This window comes from Pelobates fuscus, chromosome 5, assembly GCF_036172605.1.
Source record: "Pelobates fuscus isolate aPelFus1 chromosome 5, aPelFus1.pri, whole genome shotgun sequence".
Classification (NCBI taxonomy): Eukaryota; Metazoa; Chordata; class Amphibia; order Anura; family Pelobatidae; genus Pelobates; species Pelobates fuscus.
In genome coordinates this window covers 311783940-311806042 of record NC_086321.1, presented here as the reverse complement: position 1 = coordinate 311806042, position 22103 = coordinate 311783940, and the positions used below count along the sequence as shown (strand labels likewise).

The 22103-nt window shown below is 51.6% G+C and overlaps 1 protein-coding gene across 1 annotated transcript in view; it reads right to left on the bottom strand.

Moving 5' to 3' along the window:
- Nucleotides 1-21897, bottom strand: part of LOC134612223 (uncharacterized) — a 409549-nt gene extending 387652 nt beyond the window's left edge. The window contains exon 1 of the mRNA XM_063456572.1: nucleotides 21819-21897. Coding sequence (XP_063312642.1) covers nucleotides 21819-21848 — 30 coding nt within the window. The 5' untranslated portion in view covers nucleotides 21849-21897. The remainder of the gene's footprint in view (nucleotides 1-21818) is intronic.
- Nucleotides 21898-22103: the final 206 nt, after the last annotated feature.

Genomic DNA, 22103 nt, shown 5'->3' with positions numbered 1-22103 from the left:
ACTGCCCCCCATACACACACACACTGCCCCCCCCCACACACACACACACTGCCCCCCCATACACACACACACACACACACACACTGCCCCCCATACACACACACACTGCCCCCCATACACACACACACACACACACACTGCCCCCATACACACACACACACTGCCCCCCATACACACACACACACTGCCCCCCCATACACACACACACTGCCCCCCCATACACACACACACACACTGCCCCCCCATACACACACACACACACTGCCCCCCATACACACACACACTGCCCCCCCACACACATACACACACTGCCCCCCCACACACACACACACTGCCCCCCCATACACACACACACACACACACACTGCCCCCCATACACACACACACACTGCCCCCATACACACTGCCCTCCCCATACACACACACACTGCCCCCCATACACACACACTGCCCCCCATACACACACACACTGCCCCCCATACACACACACACTGCCCCCCACACACACTGCCCCCCACACACACTGCCCCCCACACACACTGCCCCACACACACACACACACTGCCCCCCCCCCACACACACACACACACACTGCCCCCCCATACACACACACACACACTGCCCCCCCATACACACACTGCCCCCCACATACACACGCTGCCCCCCTACACACACACACTGCCCCCCCATACAAACACACACACTGCCCCCATACACACACACACACACACACTGCCCCCCACACACACACTGCCCCCCCCCCCCCACACACACACACACACTGTAGCGGATTGGTACCGGGCTGTCCCACAACATGTATGAGAAATAGTGTATTTAGTCATATTGCTGGTTTAATGTGTGTGAACATGTATAGAAATCATGGTATCCAGTTATATTGACAGTTAAATGTATATAAAGAACTGTATTCCTCTAGTTGTTCGGTAGAATCATTCAAATAAAACAAGGGAATGAAACTACCGAACAACTAGACCTCCCTGTGTAAAGTGTGCCTTCAATTACCGTTTGCAACAATGTTGCAAACGGGTAATTACCTATTCATGCGGTGTGGTCTTTGTTCTCTGGGTGGCCGCCATTCGGGATGCGAACACGTGGCGGCGGCCATCTTAAACTGCCGAACAGCGGTGTTTTGCCGTCGAGTGTCTGGAACCAAAATCGGACACTTGATTAGGCAAACACCGCTGAGACCTCCAGACTCCTAATACTTCGTGGGGCCCGCCGTTCGGTAGAAAGAACCCCACAAACTAGGGGATTCATCCGAATCCCAGTCAGGCCACTTAGCAGTAATATTTCTCCCCTTTGCATTCGCCTGTTTGTGACCGACCACAGGGCCAGAATACATGGAACTGTTTTCGGATGCTTTACCTCTGCGGTCGGTCCAAACTTCAAAGTCCCATAACTCCCGAACGCTTCATCCGAATGGGCTAATTTTTAAGTATGTTGGTCCCCCAGAATAGAGCTATCTGGGGATGTTGGATTTGTGTATGTACCCCAAGTATTTAGGGTACATCCAAAACTCGGGGAAAACTGTGTACACAATAAGGGGATTATGATGCTAGAGGAGGGGAGGAGATCTGTGGGAGGTTACTACTCAGAGATTGGATAATGTCTTAAGTGATAGAACCTCCTCCCTTGCATGGGAGAGGGCTTTATAAGGAACTGTGGAATAAAGCTTGTCAGACTACTCCTGAAACTGTGTGTCGTCCAGTTATTGGGATTGCGATGGGGATGCTGCTGTATTACTTTACCTACTGGAAACCTTGCCTATGGACTTAACATCACCTTGTTCCTGAGCCTCACTGGGATCTCTAGTGGAGAATAGCTGTGCAAGATCGGCTCTCCGCTACATTGGTGGCAGCGGTGGGATCTGATAGGCCCCCTTAATAAAGTTAGCCCGTCAGGAAAACGGTATATTTTAACGGTCGTAGATTATGCCACCAGGTATCCAGAAGCAGTGGCTCTGACCAACATCCACGCTGAGACGGTCGCGGATGCCCTCATGCGGATATTCTCCCGGATGGGATTACCCAGGGATATTATCTCGGATCAGGGTACCCAGTTTACCGCAGAATTCACCCAACACCTCTGGAGGATCTGTGGCATTAAGCCTATTATCAGCGCCCCTTACCACCCCCAGACGAACGGGCTCTGCGAACGATTCAATGGTACCTTGAAGCAGATGCTCCGAACCTTCGCAGAGACCCACAAGGACTGGGAACGATTCCTGCCGCACCTCCTATTCGCCTACCGGGAGGTGCCGCAGGAATCCACAGGGTTCTCCCCGTTTGAATTATTGTTTGGAAGGAGGGTCCGAGGCCCATTAGATCTTATTAGAGAGCATTGGGAGGGAGACCGGAGCACAGATGGCACTCCCATCATACCATATGTGTTGGCCTTTCGGGACCGCCTAGAAGCGTTGACCAAGACGGTAAGGGAAAACCTTCAGGAGGCCCAGACCCGCCAGCGTACATGGTATGATCGGGGAGCCAGGGACCGTAGCTTTCAGGTCGGGCAGAAGGTACTAATTTTAAAACCTGTCCGACATGATAAGTTACAGGCCGCCTGGCAGGGCCCATATAAGGTGGTGGAGCAAAGATGCGATACCACCTATATTATCGGCCCCTGCACAGGGACTGGGGGGCGACGCATGCTCCATGTGAACATGCTGAAGCCCTACCACGAGCGTACTGAGGAGGTAACCGCCATCTGTGCCCCTAACACGGAAGAGTTGGACAGCTTACCCCTCCCCGATTTGCTGGGGGATGGGCAGCTGTCCGGAGATTTAGGGGAGGTTGCGCTGGGAGATCGGCTGAGCCCACAGGAGCGGATCGAGGTACAGCAACTATTGGAAGAGAAACGCGACACGTTCTCTAATGTACCTGGATACACGCCTCTGGCAACTCACCGGGTCGAGACCCCAGGGCAACTACCCATGCGCCAGACGCCATACCGCATTCCAGAAGCGGTACGGGCAAACATGCGTAAGGAGATCGACGAAATGCTCCAACTAGGGGTGATTGAACCCTCAGACAGTCCTTGGGCATCTCCTGTAGTCCTCGTACCAAAGCGAGACGGTACGACCCGCTTCTGCGTGGACTATAGGAGATTGAACGAGAAGACTGTATCTGACGCCTATCCGATGCCCCGGATAGACGAGTTACTGGCCAGAATGGCCAGGGGCCAATACCTCACCACTATTGACTTGTGTAAAGGGTATTGGCAAATCCCCCTGGCCCCAGACGCCATCCCGAAGTCGGCCTTTGTCACCCCATTTGGCTTGTACCAGTTTAAGGTCATGCCATTTGGGATGAAAAACGCCCCAGCCACCTTCCAAAGGATGGTGGATCGACTCCTAGATGGATTCCAGGACTATACATGTGCCTACCTGGACAATATTGCTATTTTTAGCAATACGTGGCAGGAACACTTAGCTCACATCGGAGCTGTACTAGATAGGATAAGGGAAGCAGGTCTGACCTTGAAGCCGGCCAAGTGTAGTATCGGCATGGCTGAGGTACAATACCTGGGACATAGAGTAGGGTGCGGTAAACAAAAACCCGAACCCGCCAAAGTAGAGGCTGTAGCCCAGTGGCCCACCCCTAGGACTAAGACCCAAGTTTTAGCGTTTCTAGGGACAGCAGGGTATTACAGGAAGTTTGTTCCCAATTATAGCGCCCTGGCCAAACCCCTCACTGACCTGACCCGTAAGAACCTTCCCCGCCAAGTAAACTGGACCCCGGAGTGTGAGCAGGCATTCCAACAATTGAAAAATGCACTGATAAATGCCCCTGTCTTGGCAGTTCCCAATCCAACTAAACGTTTTCTTGTTCACACAGACGCTTCTATGTTTGGATTGGGGGCAGTACTGAGTCAAGTCGGGGCCGATGGCGGAGAACATCCAGTGGCTTACATCAGTCGCAAACTGTTACCTCGAGAAGTAAGCTACGCCGCCATCGAAAAGGAATGCCTGGCTGTGGTGTGGGCCCTAAAGAAGCTACAACCCTATTTATATGGACAGCCCTTTTCCTTGCTCACGGATCACAACCCGTTAGTCTGGCTGAACCGGGTGGCTGGAGACAACGCCAGGCTGCTGCGCTGGAGTTTGGCGCTACAGCCTTTTGACTTTAATATCCAGTACCGGCCGGGTAAGCAGAATGGAAATGCTGACGGGTTGTCAAGACAAACTGACTTAGAGAAATGATCCGTGAGCCCCCGGACATCCCCAAGCCGATCCGTGTTGGATCAGACTGTGTATGCCGGCTTGTGGGCAAGGGGGAGCAGTGTAGCGGATTGGTACCGGGCTGTCCCACAACATGTATGAGAAATAGTGTATTTAGTCATATTGCTGGTTTAATGTGTGTGAACATGTATAACAAGGGAATGAAACTACCGAACAACTAGACCTCCCTGTGTAAAGTGTGCCTTCAATTACCGTTTGCAACAATGTTGCAAACGGGTAATTACCTATTCATGCGGTGTGGTCTTTGTTCTCTGGGTGGCCGCCATTCGGGATGCGAACACGTGGCGGCGGCCATCTTAAACTGCCGAACAGCTGTGTTTTGCCGTCGAGTGTCTGGAACCAAAATCGGACACTTGATTAGGCAAACACCGCTGAGACCTCCAGACTCCTAATACTTCGTGGGGAAACTACCGAACGGCGGGGATTCATCCGAATCCCAGTCAGGCCACTTAGCAGTAATATTTCTCCCCTTTGCATTCGCCTGTTTGTGACCGACCACAGGGCCAGAATACATGGAACTGTTTTCGGATGCTTTACCTCTGCGGTCGGTCCAAACTTCAAAGTCCCATAACTCCCGAACGCTTCATCCGAATGGGCTAATTTTTAAGTATGTTGGTCCCCCAGAATAGAGCTATCTGGGGATGTTGGATTTGTGGATGTACCCCAAGTATTTAGGGTACATCCAAAACTCGGGGAAAACTGTGTACACAATAAGGGGATTATGATGCTAGAGGAGGGGAGGAGATCTGTGGGAGGTTACTACTCAGAGATTGGATAATGTCTTAAGTGATAGAACCTCCTCCCTTGCATGGGAGAGGGCTTTATAAGGAACTGTGGAATAAAGCTTGTCAGACTACTCCTGAAACTGTGTGTCGTCCAGTTATTGGGATTGTGATGGGGATGCTGCTGTATTACTTTACCTACTGGAAACCTTGCCTATGGACTTAACATCACCTTGTTCCTGAGCCTCACTGGGATCTCTAGTGGAGAATAGCTGTGCAAGATCGGCTCTCCGCTACACACACACACACACACACACTGCCCCCCCCACACACACACACACACTGCCCCCCATACACACACACACACACACTGCCCCCCCATACACACACACACACTGCCCCCCCATACACACACACACACACACACTGCCCCCCCATACACACTGCCCCCCATACACACACACACACTGCCCCCCATACACACACACACTGCCCCCCATACACACACACACACACACACTGCCCCCCCATACACACACACACTGCCCCCCATACACACACACACACACACACTGCCCCCCCATACACACACACACTGCCCCCCATACACACACACACACACACACTGCCCCCCCATACACACACACACTGCCCCCCATACACACACACACACACACACTGCCCCCCCATACACACACACACTGCCCCCCCATACACACACACACTGCCCCCATACACACACACACTGCCCCCATACACACACACTGCCCCCCATACACACACACTGCCCCACACACACTGCCCCACACACACTGCCCCACACACACTGCCCCACACACACACACTGCCCCACACACACACACTGCCCCACACACACACACTGCCCCCCCCCACACACACACACACACACTGCCCCCCCATACACACACACACACTGCCCCCCCATACACACACACACACACACAGCCCCCACAAACACACACACACTGCCCCCCTACACACACACACTGCCCCCCTACACACACACACTGCCCCCCTACACACACACACTGCCCCCCTACACACACACACTGCCCCCCACACACACACACTGCCCCCCACACACACACACTGCCCCCCACACACACACACTGCCCCACACACACACTGCCCCACACACACACTGCCCCACACACACACTGCCCCCCCACACACACACTGCCCCCCCACACACACTGCCCCCCCACACACACTGCCCCCCCACACACACTGCCCCCCCACACACACTGCCCCCCCACACACACACTGCCCCCCATACACACACACACACTGCCCCCATACACACACACACTGCCCCCATACACACACACACTGCCCCCATACACACACACACTGCCCCCATACACACACACACTGCCCCCATACACACACACACTGCCCCCCCACACACTGCCCCCATACACACTGCCCCCATACACACTGCCCCCATACACACTGCCCCCATACACACTGCCCCCATACACACTGCCCCCATACACACACACACAGCCCCCCACACACTGCCCCCATACACACACACACACAGCCCCCATACACACACACACACTGCCCCCATACACACTGCCCCCATACACACACACACACACTGCCCCCATACACACACACACTGCCCCCATACACACACACACACACTGCCCCCATACACACACACACACACTGCCCCCATACACACACACACACACTGCCCCCATACACACACACACACACTGCCCCCATACACACACACACACACTGCCCCCATACACACACACACACACTGCCCCCATACACACACACACACACTGCCCCCATACACACACACACACACTGCCCCCATACACACACACACACACTGCCCCCATACACACACACACACACTGCCCCCATACACACACACACACTGCCCCCATACATACATACACTACCCCCATACTCACACACTGCTCCCCATACACTGCCACCCCGTACACACATATACTGCAATACTCTCACACACACACACACACACTGCAATTGTTACACACACATACTGTACCACACATACACTGCATCCCTGACATACACTGCCACCCTCACTCACACACTACAACCTTCACTCACACACACGGGCAGACTGAGAACCCTCAGGGCCCCCGGGCAAAATAAATCAAGGGCCCCCTTACAGGCCCCACCCATACTCCGCAGCAAGCGCCACCCATGTCCCGCCTCCAGCCACACCCTACACAATCTTTAGACACAAGGAACAAAAGTGCAATAATCCCTTCAAGGCCCCAGTAGAGACTACAATTGAGGGCTAATGGGCCATGGAGGGGGGTCTTTCTAGCAGAGGCTATCTTTAGAGAGTGTGTTAGAAATGGAGTCTAATAGGCTTGGCAGGGGGTCTTTCTAACAGAGGCCATCTCAGTGTCCCTGCTGGAAACAGTCAACTCCAGGCCCCAGTAGAGACTACAATTGAGGGCTAATGGGCCAGGGAGGGGGGGGGAGCATTCTAGCAGAGGCTATCTCAGTGTCCTTTAGAGAGTGTGTTAGAAAGAATTTCCTCCAGGTCCCATTAGAGACTACAATGGAGTCTAATGGGGCCTGGAGGGGGGTCTCTCCAACACTCTGGTTCCTATTCACAATATAGCAACACAACATAGCTCGCTGATACCTAGGCCAAGTTGGCTCCTCTTACCTTAATTACTGTTGCTGGCTGCGGCCGGCAGGCTGGTGGCTTGCTGGCTGGCCGGGGCCGGCAGGCTGGTGGCTTGCTGGCTGGCCGGGGCCGGCAGGCTGGTGGCTTGCTGGCTGGCCGCGGCCGGCAGGCTGGTGGCTTGCTGGCTGGCCGCGGCCGGCAGGCTGGTGGCTTGCTGGCTGGCCGCGGCCGGCAGGCTGGTGGCTTGCTGGCTGGCCGCGGCCGGCAGGCTGGTGGCTTGCTGGCTGGCCGCGGCCGGCAGGCTGGTGGCTTGCTGGCTGGCTGCGGCCGGCAGGCTGGTGGCTTGCTGGCTGGCTGCGGCCGGCAGGCTGGTGGCTTGCTGGCTGGCTGCGGCCGGCAGGCTGGTGGCTTGCTGGCTGGCTGCGGCCGGCAGGCTGGTGGCTTGCTGGCTGGCTGCGGCCGGCAGGCTGGTGGCTTGCTGGCTGGCTGCGGCCGGCAGGCTGGTGGCTTGCTGGCTGGCTGCGGCCGGCAGGCTGGTGGCTTGCTGGCTGGCTGCGGCCGGCAGGCTGGTGGCTTGCTGGCTGGCTGCGGCCGGCAGGCTGGTGGCTTGCTGGCTGGCTGCGGCCGGCAGGCTGGTGGCTTGCTGGCTGGCTGCGGCCGGCAGGCTGGTGGCTTGCTGGCTGGCTGCGGCCGGCAGGCTGGTGGCTTGCTGGCTGGCTGCGGCCAGCAGGCTGGTGGCTTGCTGGCTGGCTGCGGCCGGCAGGCTGGTGGCTTGCTGGCTGGCTGCGGCCGGCAGGCTGGTGGCTTGCTGGCTGCGGCCGGCAGGCTGGTGGCTTGCTGGCTGCGGCCGGCAGGCTGGTGGCTTGCTGGCTGCGGCCGGCAGGCTGGTGGCTTGCTGGCTGCGGCCGGCAGGCTGGTGGCTTGCTGGCTGCGGCCGGCAGGCTGGTGGCTTGCTGGCTGCGGCCGGCAGGCTGGTGGCTTGCTGGCTGCGGCCGGCAGGCTGGTGGCTTGCTGGCTGCGGCCGGCAGGCTGGTGGCTTGCTGGCTGGTGGCTTGCTGGCTGCGGCCGGCAGGCTGGTGGCTTGCTGGCTGCGGCCGGCAGGCTGGTGGCTTGCTGGCTGCGGCCGGCAGGCTGGTGGCTTGCTGGCTGCGGCCGGCAGGCTGGTGGCTTGCTGGCTGCGGCTTGCTGGCTGTGGCTTGCTGGCTGCGGCTTGCTGGCTGTGGCTTGCTGGCTGGCAGGCTGTGGCTTGCTGGCTGCGGTTGGCAGGCTGTGTACTTGCTGGCTGTAAGCCTAACTGGTGGCCTGTGGGCTGGCTGGCTGGCTACTGGCCGGCCTGTGGGCTGGCTGGCCGGCCTGTGGGCTGGCCGGCTGGCCGGCCTGTGGGCTGGCCGGCTGGCCGGCCTGTGGGCTGGCCGGCTGGCCGGCCTGTGGGCTGGCCGGCTGGCCGGCCTGTGGGCTGGCCGGCTGGCCGGCCTGTGGGCTGGCTGGCCGGCCGGCCGGCCTGTGGGCTGGCTGGCCGGCCGGCCTGTGGGCTGGCTGGCCGGCCGGCCTGTGGGGCACTTGTAGGGGCACGTGGGGCACTTGTAGATTATTTAAAGAAATAATCCATGCACAATAACCACTACTGCTCTGTGTAGTCGTTAAAGTAGTCAAACTGTTTAAGAACAGTTTGACGGGGGGGCGTGGCCTGACCGTCAAGGAAGATGGACGCATCTCGCTAGTGCTCCGCTCCGATCCCGCTGAAAATAGCCTACAACAGCAAGCCAATTAGCGGTACACCCTAGTCATGGAGAAACAAAACTCCAAAAAGGTTACCAAACGGGGCCCCGAGGGCAACAACTCCGTGGCGAGCCTTTTCGCGGTTCAAAGAACCGGCCAACAAGAACAGCAAGATGGCGCAGAGGAGAGAACTCCATCGCAACCGCCTTCGCCACGCGGGGCAGACAATGCCGACACACCGGCTGACACCGCGTCACAGATTCTAGCCAGGTTGGCGGAGGTTCGATCTTACCTGGCTGGGGAGATCGAGAAATCCACCGCCGTCCTCCAGGCAGAGATACACGCACTCTGAGCGAGAACGCACCGCCTGGAGACACGGCTGGAAGCCACTACTACAGCACATAACGCTGTTGTGTCCCAGGTAAACCGCCTCACTCACCGCCTGACAGAAGCCGAACTTCAAATTGAGGACATGGCCAATAGATCGAGGCGTAACAACCTCAGACTAAGGGGCCTGCCAGAAAAAGAAAATGAGGGCCCAGTGTCAGACCTTGTGTTGAAGGCCCTGCGGCCTTTACTGCCCGACATCCCTAACGATCAATGGATCATCGAGCGGGCCCACAGGGCATTGCGTGCCCGTAGAACAGATACTGCCTACCCGAGGGACATTGTGATACGTCTCCTCCACTACCAAACCAAGGAGGCCCTGCTCCACAAGAGTCGGGAAGACCCCATCAAGTTCGACGGAGAGGAGATCTCCATATACCAAGATCTGGCCCCCAGCACCTTACAACGCAGAAGAGAGTGGAAACCCATAACTGAGGCCCTGCGTTGGGCAGGGATCAAATATGCCTGGGGATTCCCGTTTAAGATCCTCGCTTTCAAAGATGGCCGCACACACGTGCTTCAACATGGCGGAGACCCTAAACAACTGTTCCGGAGCCTGGGAATACAGCCACCGCTCAACCTACCTACGGTGCCTACAGAGCCTGATGACCTCAGCAGCCTTCCCACGGAGTGGCAGGAGGTTGGGGAAGCCCGACACCTGAGACAGTAAGGGTATCGTATAAACAGGGACTGAGACCGAACATAGCCCATTAGAGCCAGGCTATTAACGCAGGCGACTTGGGTGGTGGGGTCATGTTGTTGTGGGGGGGGGGGCTGTGGACTATGAGGCTGTGCGCTGGGACTGCACCCCCCCTCTCTTTCTCGTTGCTACGGCCGGGCAGCCATTTCGGGCATCTGGACAATTGGGGAGGGGGATGGGGGCATTAGCCACAGGGTATTGGACACCCTCTAACTCCAAGCTCTGAGGGGGGACCAACAACCATCACTGGGACACAACGTGACTCTGGCTGGCCCGCAGACCGGGGTGACGGTTCCACCCCCCTCGCGGCAAGCGGCTTGCGGTCCCCAACCTCCCTTATACACCGGAGAGGCTGCCGCCTTATTCCAGCGTTCTTCCCTTTTTTTTTTCCCCTCTCTTTTTTTTTTTTTTTCAGGACACCTATAGGGCCATGTGTCATCTATTGCAGCGATAGAGGGGGATTTGCATTAATGTATAATGAAAAAGCTAAATACCAAAACGATGAGTGTATGTATATATGTTTTAAAAAAGAGGAAAAAGAAAAACCCAAAAGAAACAGCAATTAAATTAGATTCTTGTCCTGTAAAACACAATGGTACACACAAGGACGTCCCCCCCCTTGGCTCCCAAAATAGCACACCTACAAAACGCCCAAATTAATACCACGTCTCCATACCACCCAGCTGGACCCGCGCATGCGGTATAAATGCCCCCAAGCGGGAGTTTAGGTGGGAGATAACATAACGATAGCGCGCCAAAATTGAAACACTCTCTCCGACCCACCTACTTCACAGACCCCTGGGCATGCACACCACACTGCAGTGCCCACAGGGACCAATGACCACCGCGCAGGGGCAGGAGCCACCGCCTACCTGGCCCATGGCTGGGCCCTCGTCGCTTGCGAATTGCGGAGAATGAAATCTGACGTGGCGTTTATACAACAAACCCACCTCCCCAAACACTTGCAACTTCGTCTGCGAGACCACACGTACAACACTTCCTATGAGGCACGCACACATAAAAAACACAATGGTGTAGCAATACTAATTCGAAATAGCTGCCCCCTACGTGTCTCCAAAACCACAATAGATCCTGAGGGACGATATATTATCCTAACCGGCACAATACTCTCACATACGGTCCACCTCGTCAATGTCTACGCACCCAACCAACCCGACCCGCGGTTCTGGCAACAAATACAACGGATAGTACAGGCCCTGCCACACGGTATGATCGTGGTGGGAGGGGACCTTAACGCGGCACCGTGCCCTGCGGCAGACAGGAGCGCCCACCGGGGAATACCTAGGTCCCACAACAGAGGAGGCCAAGATAAACTACTCCACGAGTTTATCATGCACACGGGCTTGGTGGACGCTTGGAGAGCGCATCACCCAGACACAGTTGATTACACTTTCTACTCCGCACCACACGGTACTTACTCCAGGATAGACCTGTTCCTGGTCAACGACCGCTGTATGGCTCGAGTAACGGACGCAACGGTCGGTACCATTGCATGGTCTGACCATGCGGACGTGACCTTGACCCTGGGCAACCTGAGTGGGGCAACCCCGTGGACCTGGAGGATGAATACATCCTTACTAAGGGACGAAGACGTTACAAAACAGGTCAGGCAGGAACTCTGGGAATACTTCCAGTTCAACGACAGTCCAGACTTGACAGCCAACACAATTTGGGCGGCCCACAAGACAGTGATACGGGGCACACTTATTCGCCTCGCCACTAGAAAGAAAAAATGTAAATACCAAGCGCTTGAACGGCTCTTGACGGAACTACGCACACTTGAACAGGCCCACCAACTACACCCAGACAGACCGACCTTTCAAAGACTGGACGCCAAGAGACATGAGATCAAGAAGCTACTAATAGACGACACGGCTAGGGCCATGACCTACTCAAGATGGACATTTTACGAAAAGGCCAATAAAATGGACACGTTACTTGCCAGAACCCTCAACCCCCGACAGAGGCGCACACACATCACCTCGATTAGACACCCAGACGGAACGACAAAGACAGCCCCAAATGACATAGCCGCAGTTTTTACAGAATATTACAAACAGCTATACAACCACACCCCTAGCGCAGAGGGCGACGAAGCATCCACCGGGGCTAACATTGGCAACTTTCTCAAAGACTTACATTTACCCACGCTCTCCCCCGAGGCCAGGAAATCACTTGCATCGAAAATTACGGAAGAAGAGATAGACCACGCCATAACGCCATTGAAGGGCAACAAAGCGCCGGGCCCAGATGGCTTCGACGGCGGATATTATAAGGAGTTTAGGGAAGAACTGACACCCTACCTCCTACGAATGTTCAGAGAGTTTAGAGAGGGACGCGCGCCAACACAGGACATGGCCTTAGCCACTATAGTACTCCTCCCCAAGCCAGAGAAAGACCCCATGCTACCAGCGAGCTACAGGCCAATTTCCCTAATAAATCATGACATGAAGATCTTAGCCAAAGTATTGGCGACCCGCCTAAACCCTCTTCTTACGAAACTGATAGACGCCGACCAAGTGGGCTTTGTCCCCGGTAGACAACTGTTTGAAAATACCAGACGCAACATTGACCTCATATGGAGACAGGCGACCCTACGCACACCCTCACTATTTGTATCACTTGACGCCGAAAAGGCATTTGATAGAGTAAATTGGACGTACCTATTCAAAGTCCTGGCCCACTTCGGCCTGCCTGGGGAATACATAGCGCCCATCAGGGCGATGTATAGTAACGTCCGAGCCCAGGTGCAGGTCTCGGGGGCCCCACTCACCCCGTTTAAGCTCCACAATGGCACAAGGCAGGGTTGCCCACTGTCCCCACTCCTATTCATCCTGTCCCTAGAGCCCCTGTTACAGGCCCTCCGGCAACACCCTAGAATACACGGGATCACTGTGGGGGCAGAGAGTTCTTAGTATCGGCATATGCCGACGATGTCCTCCTGACTCTGACAGACCCACCCCAATCGTTAGCAGCCCTGAAAAAAGTTCTTCTGGGCTATGGGGAAATTTCGGGATACGCGGTAAACATGGCCAAGTCCAGCGCCCTACCGGTGAGTATGGCAGCGGCCGAAGCAACAGTAATAGGTAACACACACAACATTAGAATCGAACACACTTCCATCAAATACTTAGGAGTCCACTTAACCGCAAACCCCGACAAACTGTTCCAAAGCAACTATACCCCACTTTTTAAAACTCTCACCAAAGACTTGGAAAAGTGGCTGGACAAGCCAATATCATGGGTGGGCCGGGTACATTCGGTAAAGATGAATGTTTTGCCACGCATCCTATTCATGTTCCAGGCACTACCCATTCACTTTTCAAAATCCCAGCTACTACCGTTGCAAAGAAGTATTGGAGCTTTCATATGGCAAAACAAACGCCCAAGAATCTCGAGGCAAGTCCTTTACAGACCGAGGGACAGGGGGGGGACTGGGATTGCCCTGCTTACACCATTACTATCTAGCCGCCCAACTAGCTCAAGTAGCGATGTGGCACGCCCCCCAGATGAAAGGAAATGGGCTGATATAGAATCGCTCATGGTAGGGGCTGATATGCCACAATTCGCCATGTGGGTACCCAAAGAACATAGTGTCAGGATCGGGACAGGAATCCAACATGCAGAGTACAAACAGTAGCCAGATACGTATACCGGACCTTAGAATGGCCGGACTAACGTAAGTAGTACAGTATAGAATGGTCACAGACAAGCCGAGGTCGAGGGTAACAGAAGACAGGTAAGTGAGAGACAAGCCGAATCAAGGGAGACAGAGATAAGCAGAGTAAGGTAAACAAGCCGGGTCAAAACCAAAAGGGATAATAGAATACACAAGCACTGAGTGACTAGAACAAGCTAGAACCACGACAGGGCAATGAGCCAATGAAAGAAGCTCTGTTAAATACCCTGTTCAGAGCAGTAACCACGCCTCCGAGGCGTCCTGATTGGTCCTGCAGCAATTGACTGACAGGTCGTTCCGGGGGAGTGTCCTGATGACTACTTCCTGCCTAGATGCTGTAAAAGGCAGTCACTCCCTCGCGGCCGGCCTAGCATGACCGGATAGACCGCGGGGAAGGGAGCCATCAGACCGTCTGGATGGAGGAACAGCTAAGTCTCTACCTCTTTCGGAGGAAGAGACCACAGGTACCCTGACACATAGGACCATACTTAGGGTGACATGTCCAGCTATCATGAACTCGCTCCGACTGTGGGATCAGACACATACGAAATACAAGCTAGCGTCCTTGCCCTCTCCCCTAATGCCATACCTCCGCAATAGGGCCTTCACCCCAGGCCTGACCGCCAGAGACTTTAGGAACATTGAACAAGCAGGGTTACAAAGGATATGCCAACTATACAAAGGTACCAACATCATAGGTTTCAACGACCTCTCACAGGACAGACATCTCACACCTAGCGACTTCTTTCGCTATCTCCAACTGAAAGACTTCGCTAGGCAACCACATATCAAAAGCGCAGCAACACAATCACTGACTTTCTTTGAGCGCTGGTGCCTCTCCGGGAACTTTCCGAGGGGCATGATCACATTGCTGTACGCCCATCTCTGCTCGGAGACCGGGGAATGGGGCAGACTAACCTACACGGAACGTTGGGAACAAGACCTAGGGGAGGTCCTGGAAGGGATAGAGTGGCAGGAAATATGGGAGGCAAATGCCACCACCTCGGTATGCGTGACCCTACAGGAGCAATCCTTTAAAACAATGTTCAGATGGTACACTACCCCCGTGAAACTGTTTCGAATGCACAAAACTACGAGTGACGAATGCTGGCGAGGGTGCGGACTCAAAGGGTCATACCTCCACATGTGGTGGGAGTGCCCCAGTATGGTCAGATTTTGGAATAGCGTACAAAACATACTCAGACGAGTGTTCTCAAGGACCGTAGACTTGGATCCCTGGGTATACTTACCTAATAGACAAATAGAGGGCTGGACCAGGGCGGAACAAAAACTCTTGCACAGAATAATGTTGGCAGCTAGGAAGGCAGCAGCCACCTCCTGGCTGAAACCCTCTACCCCAAACAGCACAGACATTGTAGCTAGAATTAAAGACATAAGATTAATGGAAGACCTGACGGCTAGGATTAGAGGGTCCACCAAAGCCTTCCACAGAATTTGGGACCTATGGGACGCCAGCGACTGCGGCTGAGGGCGACGGCTCCTGCCCTCCCCCCCCCCCCGACCGCGCAAAACAACCACACGAAGGGGACTGCTCAGTGCCACATCCCCTTGGATTCCCCCTCCCCCCCCCCACCTCCCTTGGCCACCCTCCAGCTCCTCGTCTACCTCTCTCCCCCACGCCAGCTCCGAACCACCCCCTACGCCTACGGTACAGATCTATGAGAAGAGCTGTGCACTTGCGCAGGGGATAGACACAGGCGAGCATTAATCGCCAGATCCCATGGGCACAAGTAAAAGGTACGCATGCCCCACCAACAAGGCTAGCCTGGTGGACAGGTGTTAACATGGGGCACACATCGAATGGCTACTGATAACAGTTCTCAGGGGTTCCCGAGCCTGAAATTAGCTCCAATATATAACACACGTAGAAGCCATGCGCCTACCACAGTGAGGATAAATGCACATACCATAGACACGCAGACGGACGCAAATCTTGCTTCAAATATGTCCGTAACATCCAAGGCACATATAGACATATCCCACTACACTCACGGGAAAAACTGTCATCCCAGCCAATGGCAGAATATCCCCAAATAAAAACACCCCCCGATCTCGGGGAAACTACTGAGGGGACACGCTGCGGACACGACAAACAAATATTTACACATAAGACGCACAGTTGTAAACCACTGGCGAGTGAATGGTACCCCTCAGCTCTGAGGTGGCCTGGAGGAGGGATGCGGCTCACGCCGCTCGTCCCGTAGCCCTACCCTCCCCCCCCTCTCTCTATTGTTTGTCCCTTGGACCTCAAGGGACTCCCCTCTCAATGTAATTCCCAGACAAAGTATTGAGATGGTTCTAGCCAGCTGAGCCTTACGTAGGCCTCCAGACGGCCCACTTATCTGGTAACCTAGCACTGTGATGAAAAGCATACCGGACAAAATGTGAATGGGGCTTCTGCGTAAGCCAGACTCGTATTGTACCTGCTACTACCATCTCAAATGTGTGAACACCGTACTAAATGATCTGTACTCAAAATGTGCACAAATTCTCGCCACTCCAAGTGTTTACGAAACTGATTTCCTTTATGTGATGTTATACACAGTTATGTATCTACCTGCACTTTGAAAAATAAAGAATTAAAAAAAAAAAAAAAAAAAAAAAAAAAAAAGAACAGTTTGACAACTTACCTGGGGTCTGCTGGGATATGAGGCTGTAGTAGGGTATAGGAGCAGTGGTGCAATGTGTAAGGGGTGTAGTGTGTGTGAAAGGTTCAGTGTGTGTGCGTGGGTGTAGTGTGTGAATGTGTAGGGTGTGTGGGGCAATGTGTGTATGGTGGGGCAATGTGTGTATGGTGGGGCAATGTGTGTATGGTGGGGCAATGTGTGTATGAGGGGGCTGTGTATGTGTGTGGCAATGTTAGTATGGGGGGGCAGTTTTTATATTAATTTGGCTGTTTTTATATATTTATTATCTTATTAAAGGAATATTGGTTTTACCTAGAATTATTTTGCCATATATCCTTTATTTATTTTTTATTTATTTTACCTGGTCATTTATTACTGTGAAGCTGATACCTGCTAAAGAATCCTAGGTGGGGACTATACCACCCAAACGAATAGATTGAGCAGTATATCCTGCTCATCCGAATGTGAGTACCTGCATTTTCTACTGTTTATACTTATTTTTATCATATCTACAGTGAGCACTATATTTGGTTGTTTTTCTTCCCCTTTTTTATACCGAGGAATTATCTTCACCTTATCCCGTCAGTGGGGGGCAGACGCCACTGAATGCTTATTATACTTGAGCTAGTTTATGCTCAATAATAGGTGAGTAATATACCTCCCCTATATTCACCCTGCTCTTATTGGTCCTCAGTTTGCACTATTGGAGTTTCTTTGCTTTGTCTTTCCATGTATACCACGGAGTCAAGACACCCCATGAATTAGAAGATCCATTCTCTTCATTGGAAATTCCTATATATCAAGCCTTCCACCTATTTATTGGAATATACAAGCAGACTATTAAGTATTGGGACTATTCATTATAACTGTTCCATTCCTTACTGTTAGAGTGTGTGCAAGTGGATTTATATTAATATTAATAATTTTATTCCTATTCTTTTTGTCTTTCTGATCTTGTTCTATTTTATCTTTTTATTTATTTAATTTACATTGTTATTACACATCTATTTGTATTTAGCGCGACCTATTACTGTGTTTTAGTGGTTATTGTGTCTGGATTATTTCTTTACATAATCTACAAGTGCCCCTCCCGAGATCAGGCTCTGGATCCGCCACTGCGTTGGCAGGCGGGCTTATCCTCTCATGGCCATTGGAGGCAACTAAAAAAACTCAATTTGTTTAAAAATACATAGGGATTAAGGAGAGAGCGCAGGTAACTTGTTTTTCTTTGGTTTTTACTATATATTGGGGTTGATGTGTACTGTAGTCTTTGCTGCCGCCCAGTAGTGATGGGAGTGAGCGCAGGACATATCTTTCTGCATTTGATTCTATAATTAGGCCCATCATAATTGTCAGCACCATGCCCAATGGGCTCTTAATATGGCCTTGGGCTTGACCTATTACTAGAAAAGGACGCCACAGAATTCCTGGCACCATAAACACCACTGAATGCAGTAGGTTCACTTGGAGTCACATGACATTGAAACAAGGATATGTGAAGATTTTTGTAAAGAATTTCAGCGATTTTAGCCTAAAATTTACAATTCCCTTGCCAATTCTCAAAAATGTAAAGATATACTATTTTTTTTCCTGACACTAAAGAATCCTGCAGTGACCCCCTTCCTCGCTCCCTCGCACCCCCCCACCCACACATCTGAATGTGGTGAAACCCCTTCAGTCACTAACCTGAATTCAGCGCTGATGTCCTTCAGCGCTGGGTCAGGTACTGCCTACACTCCTTAGGAGACCTAATGCGCATGCGCGGCAATGGCTGCGCTCACATTAGGATCTCCCCATAGGAAGGCATTATTCAATGCTTTGCTATGGGGAAAAATCTGACGCTGGAGATCCTTGTGCATAGATAACAGACCAAAGGTACATTTCAATTTCGGAAGTCGCTCTAGCGGCTGTCTGTTATACAGCCATTAGAGGGGGAGTTAACCCTACAAGGTAATTATTGCATATGTGTTATGTTATGCATTCAATGTATTACAAAACTGTATCATTATCAACAGGTGATTTTTATATTACTGAAGATTGTAATGTTTCACTTCACAATTCCGCCATGAGCGGCAAAAAAATATATATATTTTTTTTAATTCTCAACATTATAAATGGAAAAAGAGTAACATTTCAATGGGGCTATTCTGAGTAATGTTAAAGGGCCTTACTAATAAAAATGTAGGCAACTAAAAGTATATTATAAATTATATCTATAATCAATTCAAAACAAGAACAATGTATCATAATTACAAAAAGCAATTTCTAAACACATTTATTCTAAAGGGACACTATGGCACCCAGACTACTTTATCTCACTGAAATGGGTGCAGTGTCCCCCTTAGTCCTGCAATGTAAAACATTGCAGTTTTTTAAAACTGCAATGTTTCCATTGGAGGACTAGGACTGCCTCTAGTGGCTGTCTATCAGACAGCAACTAGTGGTGCTTCCTGGATTCAAAATGCTGGACGTCCTCACAATGAGCATTAGAACATCTGTGAAAACTCCATTGGAAAGCATTGATTCAACGTGTTCCTTTGAAAAAGGCCTAATGCGCTCATCGTGCATGCTCATTAGGTCCTCCCATCGGATTGCGTCGGAGGAGTGCTGAACCAGTGCCGAGAGAGACATTTGTGCTGGAATCGGGTGAAAAAAATAAAGGCGCAAGGAAGGGGAGAGGGGACCAGAGGGCACTATAGTCAGGGCCGTCTTTAACGAGGGGCAAATGGGGCAGCTGCCCTGGGCCCAGTTACTCATGGGGGGCCCAAAGCAGCTGCCCCGTGGGCCCCGCTGCCTGCAATAAAAATTTTTTTACAAAATATTTCCCTACCTAATGGGCCCACGGTGCTAGTATTGCGGCTGCACCGGGGGCCCGCACACTAAGGGGGCCCACCGGGTGGCCCATACCCTTAGGGCCACCCAGTGAGCATGTTCCAGCAGGGGTCCGGTCGGCGCTGTGGCCCTTTAACAGCGCGACCTGGCCCTTGCTTAACGGCTGCATGGGAGGAAGTGACGTCTGCGAATCACTTCCTCCCACCTCACAGACATCGGGCCGCGCGGGAGGCTGCTGAGCCAGGATCCAGTGAGGAGGAGGAGCAAGCAGAGCCAGACTCCCAGCTACCCCAGCCAGCACACTGGACCCCAGGGAAGGAAGCCTCTTTCAAAGGTAGGAAACTGAAGAGTGTCTGTCTGTGTGTGTGTGTGTCAGTATGTCTGTCTGTGTGTGTCAGTATGTCTGCGTGTGTGTATGTGTGTGTGTCAGTATGTTTGTCTGTGTGTCAGTATGTCTGTGTGTGTGTGTGTGTCAGTATGTATGTCTGTGTGTATGTCAGAATGTCTGTGTGTGTCAGTTTGTGTGTATGTATGTATGTCGGTGTGCCAGTCAGTATGTATGTCTGTCACAGTGTCAGTATGTCTGTCACAGTGTGTATCTGTATGTTGTCAGTATGTATCTGTGTGTGTGCCAGTGTGTATACCTGTGCATGTATCTGTATGTAGCCAATGTGTGTATCTGCATGTGTGTCAGTGTTTGTATCTGCATTTGTCAGGTTATGTATCTGTGTGTCTGTATGTTGTCATTGTGTGTGTCTGTGTGTGCATCTGTGTGTCTGCATGTGTGCCAGGTTGTGTGTCTGTATGTGTGTGTGTCAGCGTGTGTAAATGTGTCTGTATAGCTGCATCTGTATGATTGTGTATATCTGTGTATCTGCAAGTGTTTCTGTGTGTGTGTGTATGTGTATCGCAGTGTGTGTGTTTGTGACAGTGCATGGGTATTTGTGCATACATCTCAGCATTCAACACTACACGCAAATACACACCTGCATTCAAACTTCAACACTAAATATAAACACACCTCTTTTTTTTTTAAACAACAAAATTATATATAAACACACCAGTGTATTCATAAACCAACACTACACATAAATGCATACTTGCATTTAAATGCCATCTCCACATACAAACACACCCCTACATTCACACAAACATACTCCATACAAAAACATGCTTACACTCAAACACACAAATACTGCTCAGTGCTAAATACAACCCTGCATGCATGGGAAAATGGTAGCTCCCCAGCTGTCAAAGCATTGTTGGAGTTGTATGACAGATGGGCATCTACCTTTTGCCCCCTCTTGCCCAAAATAATTCACCAGAGCCCTCTCTACTTTACGTTCACCTCTGCGTTGGGGTGGGGGGCATGATTGCATGCCAGGTAGAGGATGACAGGGTTCAGGGGGCCCAACAAATGTTTGCCCAGGGTCCAATCCATATTAAAGACGGCCCTGACTATAGTATTAGGAATACAGCTTTGTATTCCTAACACTATAGATTTCCCTTAACTGTGAGTTTTATACTGTGGAGCACTGTTATACACTCAAACAGACCAACAGTAGGGGCAAAGGAATTTGGACCCAAAATAAAGACTGTCCCTCCTAAATACGGACATTTGGGAGGCATGCTTTCTACATTTTTCTGAATACAAAGCTTTTTCATTTGCTTTTGAGTCACACAAAAAGCCCTCCAGTATTGCACAAACGAAAACCATTACTTCGATCTAAAGCATGTGGATGTTTATTTAAATGTTACCCCTGCAAGAAACTAATGCCATATATTTAAGAGCAGCACCTTTCCTCTAAAACAAAAAAGTAATACATGTCAAAGAAAACATGGTGAACCTGACAATCCTTGATGTATGAAAAAATATATACAATTGTAATATCTCCCATTTTATGTTAACATGCAGATTTGGTATACAAACTGCAAATAAGTGTTTAAAACTGAAATATAAAATAGTGAGCTATCATCAAACTGCTAAATCTTTTTATCGGTTAACCATGTGTTTCAAGTACTTGGACAATTATGAAAATCACTTCATTACACTGAAGGATTTCTGAGACCAACTGTGCTATAATATAAGCTTTTTAGGACTGCCTTATTCATAGCATTGTAATATTGTCACATTACTCAACCTTCAAATGTTCTCCTTTGCAATATAAGAAAAAACATATATAAAAATAGTTTGTATACCTGCACTTCCACAGGGGAAGGAAACACCATAATTTATGACCTCACTCAGCAGATAGGGTTCTTGCAATGCACGCAGGTCAGGTGGGATAGAGCCAATAAATTAAAGTAAGCTTTTACCACTGTGTAAAGTGAACACACCTACACGTGTAATCTAGACATGCATTAATAACTTACTGATGAGAACATGAAAAAATCCTGCCTGAACTTCACATACTGCAGAGCAACATACCATTAATTTCTACACAGTTCAAGGAAGCACATTTGATGTGTGCCCACGAAAACACA